This window comes from Sparassis crispa (assembly GCF_003851025.1).
Source record: "Sparassis crispa DNA, contig_000008F, whole genome shotgun sequence".
Taxonomy (NCBI): Eukaryota; Fungi; Basidiomycota; class Agaricomycetes; order Polyporales; family Sparassidaceae; genus Sparassis; species Sparassis crispa.
In genome coordinates this window covers 462,546-474,295 of record NW_020939755.1, presented here as the reverse complement: position 1 = coordinate 474,295, position 11,750 = coordinate 462,546, and the positions used below count along the sequence as shown (strand labels likewise).

General features: G+C 51.6%; 3 protein-coding genes across 3 annotated transcripts; all 3 read left to right on the top strand.

Annotated features, from left to right (window-relative positions):
- Positions 1-10: 10 nt before the first annotated feature.
- Positions 11-1,295, top strand: SCP_0901620 (hypothetical protein; the record flags this gene model as incomplete). The annotated part of the gene is made up of 7 exons (XM_027761395.1): positions 11-32; positions 90-199; positions 257-349; positions 403-630; positions 697-771; positions 827-1,114; positions 1,209-1,295. The coding sequence occupies 7 exons, from the start codon at positions 11-13 to the stop codon at positions 1,293-1,295; spliced, it is 903 nt and encodes a 300-aa protein (XP_027617196.1).
- A 1,235-nt stretch (positions 1,296-2,530) lies between these two features.
- On the top strand, positions 2,531-3,218 carry SCP_0901610 (60S ribosomal protein L33-A; the record flags this gene model as incomplete). Its single annotated transcript, XM_027761394.1, has 5 exons — positions 2,531-2,544; positions 2,743-2,866; positions 2,928-2,992; positions 3,049-3,142; positions 3,195-3,218. 5 exons carry the CDS (start codon positions 2,531-2,533, stop codon positions 3,216-3,218), a joined length of 321 nt encoding a protein of 106 aa, XP_027617195.1.
- A 728-nt stretch (positions 3,219-3,946) lies between these two features.
- SCP_0901600 (Acetyl-CoA carboxylase) lies at positions 3,947-11,639 on the top strand (the record flags this gene model as incomplete). The annotated part of the gene is made up of 13 exons (XM_027761393.1): positions 3,947-3,986; positions 4,042-4,124; positions 4,526-4,544; positions 4,598-5,236; positions 5,289-5,534; positions 5,597-6,696; positions 6,752-7,602; positions 7,658-7,804; positions 7,856-7,959; positions 8,010-8,169; positions 8,228-11,086; positions 11,133-11,545; positions 11,608-11,639. The coding sequence occupies 13 exons, from the start codon at positions 3,947-3,949 to the stop codon at positions 11,637-11,639; spliced, it is 6,693 nt and encodes a 2,230-aa protein (XP_027617194.1).
- Between the last annotated feature and the right edge of the window lie 111 nt (positions 11,640-11,750).

Genomic DNA, 11,750 nt, shown 5'->3' with positions numbered 1-11,750 from the left:
CTCGTAGATCATGGCTACATCATCCTTGAACGGTGCGCTCAACACCTCTTTTACTCCGACTCTATTCACAGATTAACCTTTCCAAGCAGAGGTACAAATACTGGAGCATGCCATTGCGCGACCGGCCCCGGGTAGCTTTACCTCGGTGGCTGACGCTATGGGCTTTGGTCAGCGCTCTGCTGAGTTCAGCGAGTTCACTGTAAGTCTTCCTACATATCTAGCATTATTTTGCCGAGTCATTCCCTTGATTATGCAGTCTGGACTTCGGGGTTTATCATCAAAATATCTGAATGGGAAGTTGAATTACAGGGAGCAGAATCCAGATGCCTGGCAGCAATTCTTTGATGAGGTAAGTCTGATGGTTATTCTGACTTTTCCCAAATAACAAAGTTATGTTGGCAGGCCTGTAAACTGTTTCCATTCGTGACCCAATATGCCGATGCATGGCCCATTAATGCATACATGCAATCACGCCTGGAGCGCACGAAATATGAGTATCGCATCAGTGCGAAGGTGAAACACCGCAGTCGTCACCAAGCCAGGATGCAGCCCTACACCCACACTCGAAACACTTCTTCGTGCCTGGAGAGCATTCAAAGTGGAAGAGTGGACAAGAATAATCACTCTGGTGTTAGTGCTATTTGTCCAATGGTTATGTTGTTGGGTTATCTCATAGATTCTGACTCCTCTGATTAGTTGGCAGTGAGTCCTGTAACAACAAATGGCAATCAAATACAATCACCTGTCAGCGGCACTCAAACTCATCAATCTGTTTGTGAATTTTGCAAATGCCCATGCAGTGATTTTGATCTGTTCCACTCTTCAGGGCACCAACTCTAACTTAGTATCCAACTTTATAATGGACAATTCACAGAACACCGGCACCAAGCTTCTGGGTGCCACTCAAGATGTCACAGAATTCCTGAGAACTGTTCACCCAAACCTCGAAAATCTCACCCGGATGTTTCTTCAAGCCGGTGTTGTGGATGCAGAGTGTGTTCAAGCCCTTGCAGAGATGCCTGACAGCGAGAAAAATGCATTCTTGAGAGAAACTCTAGAACTTAACCCTTTCCAGGTTCATGCTGTCCGTGTTGCTCTTGCTAAGAGAATCAAGGTTAATATCTGATTGACGAAAGGTTTCACATTGTATTTGATGTCCTGCTCTCATAGCATCTCTATCACAACTACTGCTAACGTGTATACAATAGGACATTTTACCTGACTTCAGGCAGATCTTGTCACTTACCTATGCAATCAATGTAGGAATTGCAAACCATTCCCAGCGCAGAACATGAATCAGACGTAAATGATGTATCTCACTTGTATTTGTAGACAGTAAATATGCAGCATGTCGCAAGGAGGGAATACTCATAAATCGTATTGCATTATTTGCACAACACATCAACTATGGCTCTCCTCACCGAGAATTTGAAGCTAATATGACACTCTGTATCTTCTTTATTCTCCGAAGAGAAGCACACGTGCACCACACGATACGGTCTGTAACAGGTTGTCGACAGCAACGCTGTTCCACCTTCACATAGATTGTCAGGCACCGTATTCCGCGGTAGTGGATAGCGGCGACGTGCGTAGCGTTCTCGCCGGATTGGAACACAATATGCGCTGGGGAGCGTGGTCGGAGATACTGTACCAGTTCACCGAGCTCAAAGTCCTGTCTCTCGAGTTTGAACGTGACAGATCGGAGGACGAGGGACCCGCAATGGTGAGAGAACACTCTCAAAAACGCCGAGCAGTGAGCACACGGGGAGCACCTCTCAGGGAGTGCTCGACAGCTCCGGGGGTCTTTTTAGGGTGGGAGTTCTTGGACCAGACAGCTTTGTCGAAGTCCGGCCTACAATGTCGAGAGAAGCCAGGTGCCAGAGGTAGAGCACAAGAAAACCCGCGGGACAGCCGATCAGGATGTCGCCGTTTAAGACTTGGTGGCATGCAGTATTGTGGATCCGGTGACTGCCTCAGCATTCTGGGAATCGAAAGTGCACCAAATGATCTGGTTTCTAAACATAGCGGCAGTTTTTTCTCAGCCGAATGACACACGATATCTCAGACCACTGAGAGCAGCACGTACTTCGATGAACGACAGGCGCATAGACATGCGACCAAGTGAAATATGATCAGTAATAACTCACAGCATTTACATTCAGCTCACAGTACGCTAGGCAAGAACAACATGACACGAGACTTTGTGAATATATTCCCAAGAGGACGGCTTCCGCAGATACAGATGCATCAAGCCGGAAGACTATCAGAATGACAGATAATCCAGGGAAAAGGTGGTTCTCCCATCGCTCCGTTACTCGAATCCGTCGACAGAGACAGCAGTCGAGTGCAGCCCTAAGTACGACTGCATCGATGGTTGTAGAACCGAAGCACAGAAATTACCCAAAGGAAAGAGGGTGCGGACTTCCCACGGTCACCTGATGTCCAAATCAGGCAACTTCACACTAGGGTCAACACAAATTGTGGCGGTAAACTTCCAAGGCACTCGACACTGGACAGCTTTACGACAAAAATGGGCTCAACAAGGTGAGATACATGTTCATTGACGTTGTCACAGGTATTTTGGGTTGCCATTGGAGATAGGCTGGCGTTGGGACGTGGGGAATGGGATGGATTGACCTCTAGCGGTTTGGATGAAGTGATGTCGGCTCAGCTAGACCTTCTCTTTATCAACCCTCTCATCTTGGAACAGCTTCACTCATCCTCCCTTCTATGCTGTGCTAGACTCTACAGCAAGGGCCGTGTCCTCGGTCACAAGCGCGCAAAGCGCAACACTCGCCCCAACACCTCCCTCCTCCAGATCGAAGGTGTCGCGACCAAGGAGGATGCGCAGTTCTATCTCGGCAAGGTACGTGCTGACGGTTGACCCTCGTTTTTGCAGACTGCTAAGAGATGGGATGCGCCTGCAGCGTGTTGCATATGTCTACCGGGCAAAGCGAGAGATTCAGGGCTCGAAAGTGCGGGTAATCTGGGGGTACGTCTATGTGAAGTAGGCGTGGAATATCACTTAGTCTGACTATCTATCCACAGCCGCGTGACCCGTCCTCACGGCAACAACGGCGTTGTAAAGTCGAAGTTCAGGTCCAACCTGCCACCACATGCGTTCGGTGCCAGCGTCCGAGTGGTGCGTAACTAGCTGTCGTTTCTCGAAGCTGACTCAGTACTACCCTCCTTAGATGCTTTACCCCTCTACCATTTAATTGTATCATTCCTTCTGTATCTCTGGCATTCTGTTATGCTACGCACTGGCAAATATGATATGCCCCATGGCCCGCATTTGCATACACTCAATTGCGATGACCGCATTATTGCATACGTGACTGAGACCTGTGGTGTCTTTAGATCGTTGAAAAGCGACCGCTGTCTGAAGGAAAGCTCATGCCAGGCCTCCTTTTTGAAGTCTTACCTCTCAAGACGGACTGTTCGAACTTCAACTTCGAAGGATGGCTGTTGTGACGGAATGGTGACATGCACTAATATTTAGATTTCGACACGCGGGGTCTTGAGGTAGCAATATACGACTACAGGATATGAACATACCTGCATAGGGACTGGCATGGGATGTCTGTTGACGCTAGTCTGACTCTGAGTTCTCGGGACTCGGTCTCACGCCGGCGTGCAGTTGATTGATCGTGACCCACCCTTAGCTGGCGAACTTCAGACCTCAACCGAAATAGGTACCTTCACCACACAATTGCAATGTCGATGTTTCGCTACGTACGACATGAATATTCCTTGACATTAAATAAGACGCTGGAGTTCAAGCTGTCTGTCACTCGGGTCCCCATTCCTTTTGCCCCAGTCCTGCCACTTACGTAATCAACGACTTGTTGGGGAGGCAGCATCTTACCTTAAGTTTGCACTCCTTCTCTCTGACCACCATCTTCCCCGTCATTGCCCACGTTAGAACCCTGGGCTGTAGACAGCGATGTCTGCGTATGACCACGCGAAAGTTGCCCAATTCATCGGTAAGTCGACGACAATTCTCATCGCGCGCTCAGCCACATGACTCTACCAAATTAGGCGGAAATACCCTAGAGAGAGCACCCTCTGGCAATGTTTCTGACTTCGTGAAGAGTCACGGAGGCCATACCGTTATCACAAAAGTGAGTCTTATTTTTTGTGAAACGCGTTGAAGGTGCAGTTTACGCGATGGACGCGTTCTCGTGAACCGACTTCGATCTTGTTATCCTCACATTCGGTCTCGATCATCACCATTGTCCGGAATGGTTCTGCGATCGCGTCGCGCTGAAGGATGAACTACGCGTGTCAGGCTAAAGTGGACAGGCCTGCGAGTCGTCTGGTAGCGGACCTGAGTTTTCCTCCGCATTTATCACGCGTCTTAAGTGATGATGACTGGCCTGAGTCGGGGTATACTCGGGGCGCTAAATGGCGAAAGCGCCATCTTAGTCGTTCGCATTTGCAAGGCACGGAGCTGTGAATCGCTCATAGCTTGTTTCGCTCTCCCAAGTTTAGGCGTCAGTGCTGACTATATGCGCCTTTTCAGGTTCTGATTGCCAACAACGGTCCGTTCGTGAGCGTGAGCATCAGTTTCCTACTAACGAAGCACTTCTTTTAGGTATTGCTGCTGTCAAAGAAATTCGCTCTATTAGACAATGGAGTTACGAGACATTTGGGACGGAGCGCGCAGTCGAGTTCACCGTCTTGGCGACCCCCGAAGACTTGAAGGTGAACGCGGAATACATTCGTATGGCCGATCGGTACGTCGAGGTGCCAGGAGGGACGAACAACAACAACTACGCGAACGTTGACTTGATCGTCGATGTCGCAGAACGTGCGGGCGTGCACGCCGTCTGGGCAGGGTGGGGTCACGCGTCGGAGAATCCGCGTCTGCCGGAAAGCCTGGCGGCGAACAAGATCGTCTTCATTGGACCACCGGGGAGCGCCATGAGAAGTCTCGGCGACAAGATTTCCAGTACGATCGTCGCGCAGAGTGCTGACGTGCCCACCATGGCGTGGTCTGGGTCGGGAATTACGAAGACGACGCTGTCCGAGCAGGGCTTCGTTACCGTGCCAGACGACGCGTATCAGCAGGCGTGCGTGACGACGGTCGAGGATGGGAAGGCGAAGGCGGAGCAGATCGGGTATCCCGTGATGATCAAAGCTAGCGAGGGCGGTGGAGGCAAGGGTATACGTATGGTCGCGGCTCCGGAAGGATTCAAGAACGCGTTTACCGCGGTCGCTGGTGAGATCCCAGGTATGTTCGGCGGCGTTTGGCTTGCTTTCGTCATCGAACCCACTACTCGTAGGTTCTCCCATCTTCATTATGAAGCTTGCTGGGCAGGCTCGGCATCTGGAAGTGCAGCTTCTCGCCGATCAGTATGGCAACGCTATTTCTCTGTTCGGTCGTGACTGTTCGGTGCAGCGCCGTCACCAGAAGATCATTGAAGAAGCGCCGGTAACGATTGCGAAGCACGATACGTTTGAAGAAATGGAGCGTGCTGCTGTGCGCTTGGCCAAGCTCGTGGGCTACGTCAGTGCCGGAACCGTTGAGTGTGAATTGTTCTTTTTCTTGAAAGCAACAAGGCTTGGCACTGACGCGATGCACTGCGGTCAGACCTATACAGCCATGCAGAGGACGTCTTCCACTTCCTCGAGTTGAACCCTCGTCTGCAGGTCGAGCATCCGACGACGGAGATGGTCTCCGGAGTGAATTTACCTGCAGCACAGCTCCAGGTCGCGATGGGTATTCCGCTCCACCGTATTCGGCACATTCGGCAGCTCTATGGCGTAGCACCGAACGGGACGTCTGAGATCGACTTTGATATGAAGAACCCCGACTCGAGCCAGGTGCAGAGGAAGCCTCAGCCGAAAGGTCACGTTGTTGCCGTGCGTATCACAGCCGAAAATCCTGATGCTGGATTCAAGCCATCGTCTGGATCGCTGCAAGAGCTCAATTTCCGGTCAAGCACCAACGTCTGGGGCTACTTCTCTGTCGGTTCTACTGGCGGTCTGCACGAGTTTGCTGACTCTCAGTTTGGACACATTTTTGCCTACGGCGAGGATCGCGGGGAGAGTCGTAAGAACATGGTCGTTGCCCTGAAGGAGCTCAGCATTCGCGGTGATTTCCGTACCACTGTCGAATATCTCATCAAGCTTCTTGAGCTGCAGGCATTCGAGGAGAACACGATTACTACTGGCTGGTTGGACTCGCTCATCAGTGGCAAGCTGACGGCAGAACGCCCAGATACTAGTCTGGCTGTGATCTGTGGTGCCGTGACGAAGGCTCATATGGCGTCTGAGGCGTCATGGTCTGAGTACAAGCGTATCTTGGACAAAGGTCAGGTACCGTCTCGTGACATCTTGAAGACAGTCTTCGGCATCGACTTCATTTACGATAACGTGCGGTACTCTTTCACAGCAACACCTTCTTCCCTCACTACATGGACGTTGTATTTGAACGGTGGTCGCACGTTGGTGGGCGCTCGCCCTTTGGCAGATGGTGGCTTGCTGGTCTCCCTGGACGGGAAGAGTCACTCCATCTATTGGAGAGAAGATGTGGGCGCTCTGAGACTGATGGTCGACTCCAAGACCTGCCTGATTGAGCAAGAGAACGATCCCACTCAGCTTAGGAGCCCTAGTCCTGGGAAGCTTGTCCGTTTCTTGGTCGACAGTGGCGACCACATTGGTGCTGGAGAACCCTATGCCGAGATTGAGGTATTTATTATCATTCACGCGTCTTCCATTCTTCAACTGAACCGTCACTCTGCAGGTTATGAAGATGTACATGCCTTTGGTCGCTTCCGAGGATGGTATTGTGCAGTTCGTGAAGCAACCAGGAATTAGCCTTGAACCTGGCGACATTCTTGGTATCCTTACCCTCGACGACCCTGCCCGTGTCAGGCACGCGAAGCCTTTTGAGGGTCTGCTTCCAGCTCTAGGTACTCCAAGCGTCATCGGCAACAAGCCTCACCAGCGCCTCCGCTATTACCTTAACATCTTGAACGACATCTTGGACGGTTTCGATAACCAAGCTATCATGGCGGCGACATTCAAGGACTTTGTCGCAGTTCTAGAGAACCCCGAGCTTCCTTTCTCTGAGGTCTTGGCCATTCTGTCATCCCTGTCGGGACGTATGCCGACCAAGTTAGAAGAGGCTGTTCGTGCGGCAATCGAGACCGCACATGCGAAGGGAGACGCAGCTGAGTTCCCCGGCGTCCGGATTAAGAGACTTCTCGAACATTTCATGGAGGACAACATCCGCGCACAAGATCGGCCCATGTTCCGCACACAGCTGGGCCCGTTGTTCGATATTGTGGATCGTTATCAGGGTGGATTGAAGGCTCATGAAACCAGCATGGTTGCTGGGCTGCTGGCTCGTTACGAAGAGGCGGAGAAGCTGTTCGGAGGCAGCATCGAGGCACGCGTGCTTACACTCCGAGAACAACACAAGGATGATCTCGACAAAGTCGTGTCGCTGGTCCTTAGCCACATCATGGCGCATCGTAAGGGACGACTCATCATGATGATCTTGGATCATATCAAAGGTCATTCTTCGTCAGTGTCCAACCCAGAGAGTAAACTCCATCAAGTCTTGCAAGGGCTCGCTGCACTCGAGGCTAGGTACGTCCTGAAGGTGGTCCAAAGCTGAGATGGTGGCATAATAATATTACCGTAGATCGTCTGCGCAGGTTGCTCTGAAGGCTCGCGAGGTGCTCATTTCGTGCCAGATGCCATCATATGATGACCGCAAGGTACAAATGGAGGGCATCCTCAACGCTTCTGTTACGAACAGCTTCTATGGAGAGCAGGGAAGCGGAATCAAGTAAGACTCATGGCTCACCCCAAGGAAACTCTATCTAACCCATTCCGTCAGGACGCCATCTGCGGACGTACTGAGGGAGCTCATTGATTCCAGACATACCGTGTACGATGTCTTGCCGACATTCTTCAACTACGCTGACCCATGGGTCACACTTGGTATGTAATTCATACTTTCTAAACGTTACATAGCTGAACTATTAATGCAGCTGCATTTGAGGTCTACGTAAGGCGTGCGTACAAGGCTTACACGTTGCTTTCCGTCGACTACGAGGAAGGCGATGGTCTGGACGACGGTGATGGTCCAAACGTCGTGACTTGGCGATTCAACCTCCCTCAGTCCCACTCGCCTCCTACCACGCCTCATCTGTGAGCCCCCTTTCCACAGACTAGACGCTCAGATAGTGCTGATTCAACGCAACTGTAGTGAGCAGTCACGCAGACAAGCCTCAGTGAGTGACCTTACGTACATGATCGCTCGACACCAGAAGCAGCCCCTGCGACATGGTGCCATTGCATCCTTCCCCAACTTTGCAGCCCTTTCGCGGGGATTCGATAAGGTTGCCGGCGCGTTGCCCTTGTTCGATATCCACGAGTACCGCCAACGCTACGGCGACAACGACCAGTCGCCTAACGTGCTGAACATGGCGTTGCGCATCTTCAACCCTACTGATGACATGTCGGAGGATACATGGTATCAAAATATTCACGCATTGGTGAACGAGAGGAAGGACATTTTGGCCCGCCGCGGCATCCGCCGTGCTTCGGTCCTCTTGTGCAAACCAGGACTATACCCGCTCTACTTCACGTTCCGCGATGTGGGATCCTCTTGGGAGGAAGAGCAGGCAATTCGTCACATTGAACCTGCCCTCGCGTTCCAGTTGGAACTTACTCGGTTGTCGAATTACAACCTCACGCCATGCTTTACCGAGAGCAAGCAGATACATATTTACCACGCAGTCGCTCGCGAGAACCAGTTGGACAGCAGATTCTTCATTCGGGCTTTGGTGCGGCCAGGTCGTATCAAGGGCGACATTAATACAGCTCAATACCTGATCTCTGAGACAGATCGCCTTGTCACAAGTATTCTGGACGCGTTGGTGGTTGTGTCGGCTCAATACAAGAATGCCGATATGAATCACATCTTCATGAACTTCATCTACAATCTTCCAGTCACCTATGAGGACGTGCTCACAGCTATCTCCGGCTTCATCGAGCGACATGGCAAGAGGCTATGGCGTCTACATGTCACCGCGTCTGAGATTCGCATGGTTCTGGAGGACAGCGAGGGCAATGTAACCCCGATCCGCTGTATCATAGAGAACGTGTCAGGCTTCATTGTCAACTACCACGGGTATCAAGAGATCACGACTGACAAGGGTATCACAATCCTCAAGTCGATTGGCGAGAAAGGCCCTCTCCATCTGCAGCCCGTCCACCAACCATACCCCACTAAGGAGTCGTTGCAACCGAAGCGCTACCAGGCCCACCTCATTGGTACTACCTATGCTTACGACTTCCCCGATCTCTTCTCAAAAGCCTTGAGCAACGTGTGGGTTAAAGCTCGCGATCGCAACCCTTCCCTGTCGTTGCCCAAGAGGGTGCTGGAGCCCAAAGAACTCGTCTTAGATGAGAACGATCAATTGCAGGAAGTCGACCGAGCGCCGGGCAACAATACCTGTGGTATGGTAGGATGGGTCTTCACCATGCGGACGCCCGAGTATCAAAGTGGTCGTCGTGTCGTTGTGATCGCCAACGATATCACATACAAGATTGGTTCCTTCGGACCTCAGGAGGACCAGTTCTTCTATCTGGCCTCGCAATATGCACGCGAACATGGTCTGCCTCGCATTTACCTTTCTGCGAACTCAGGTGCTCGTATCGGCTTGGGTGAAGAAGCGATGAATATGTTCTCATGTGCTTGGAACGACCCAAATCATCCAGAGAAGGGCTTCGACTATCTCTACCTCACACACGAGAGTTTCCTCAAGTTGCAAGAAAAGGCTGCGGGTGCTGTGCGCACGGTCGAGATTGAGGTCGATGGCGAAGTTCGTCATAAGATCACCGACATTATCGGCCTTCAAGATGGTCTTGGTGTTGAATGCTTGAAAGGATCAGGTTTGATTGCTGGTGAAACCTCTCGTGCGTACGACGATATCTTCACAATCACACTCGTTACCGCCCGTTCCGTCGGTATCGGCGCCTATCTCGTTCGTCTTGGTGAACGCGCTGTCCAGGTGGAAGGTCAACCAATCATCCTCACTGGTGCCCCTGCTCTGAATAAGGTCCTTGGACGTGAGGTCTACACGTCCAATCTGCAGCTTGGTGGTACCCAGATCATGTACAAAAACGGTGTCTCCCATCTTACCGCGAGTAGTGACTTGGAAGGTGCTACGCACATCCTTGAGTGGTTGTCGTATGTGCCTGAGGTTAAAGGTGGACCCCTACCCATTCTCGATTCAGTTGACTCATGGGACCGCGATATCGCCTACACCCCACCCAAGGGCCCATACGATCCGAGGTGGTTCATTGGAGGCAAGACAGACGAGTCTACTTCAGAGTGGATGTCTGGCTTCTTCGACAAGGGTTCGTTCCAGGAGACGTTGAGTGGTTGGGCTCAGACAGTTGTCGTCGGACGTGCTCGTCTTGGAGGCATCCCCATGGGTGTCATTGCGGTTGAGACGCGCACCATCGAGCGTGTGACTCCTGCTGACCCTGCCAATCCTACTTCGTTCGAGCAGCGTATCATGGAGGCCGGCCAAGTTTGGTACCCGAACTCAGCTTACAAGACTGCTCAGGCCATCTTCGATTTCAACCGGGAAGGCTTACCGCTGATCGTTTTCGCCAACTGGCGTGGGTTCTCCGGTGGGCAGCAGGACATGTATGATGAAATTCTGAAGCAAGGCTCGAAAATCGTCGATGGTCTGTCGAGCTACAAGCAGCCAGTGTTCGTCTACATTGTTCCCAATGGCGAATTACGTGGTGGCGCCTGGGTAGTGCTCGACCCCTCCATCAACTCTGAGCAAATGGAGATGTACGCTGATGTCGACGCTCGCGCCGGTGTCCTTGAGCCGGAGGGTATTGTTGAGATCAAGATGCGTCGTGATAAGATCCTAAAGCTCATGGAACGGATGGATTCCACGTATGCTTCGCTCAAAAAAGATAGCGCAGATTCTACGAAGGAGGAGGAGGAGCGCACAGCCGCTCTTGACGCTATGTCTGACAGAGAGTCGCTCTTGCAACCCACTTACAAGCAGATCGCTCTTCTATACGCAGATCTTCATGAGTGAGTGTACTTGACTGTTTGGGAGTACCATTCTGACTTTCCGTAGCCGCACCGGGCGTATGGAAGCGAAAGGTTGTGCAACGCCGATGGTCTGGAAAGACGCACGAAGGCGATTCTATTGGGCAGTGCGCGCGAAGATCGCTCGTTCTGCTGCGATGGCGCAGCTAGCCGAAGCAAGCCCGGATTCATCCTCTGAATATCGATCTCGTCTGTTGGAGTCCCTGGCCGGCATCAGTGCTACGACAGACCGTCGTGTAGTCGCGGAGACCCTTGAGGCATTAGATTTAACGGCTACCATTGCACAGCTGAAGGCTGATCACCTGATGCGGAGGATGTTGGCACTCGCACACATAGATCGCAAAGCCACGTTGGACGCTTTGGTCCGGCTAGTTGATAATCTCGCTGATGACGAGAAGACGAGTCTCGTCAATGTGCTGCAGAGTTCCAGTCGCTCTCCAGGTTCGTTAGTACTTTCATCCAATTATCCTGATTTTGGAACTGACATTTATTTTGACGTGCAGGTCCACCATCCTACTCAAATGTCGCCGCTTGACGTTCTTCGTGATTTTCGCATCCACATGCTTTGTTGCTTTCAAGAATGGTTGTAGCAGTATAATTCTCCGTTGGGCACCTTCCCGAGGTTTGGTACCGTATGAATGTTAGA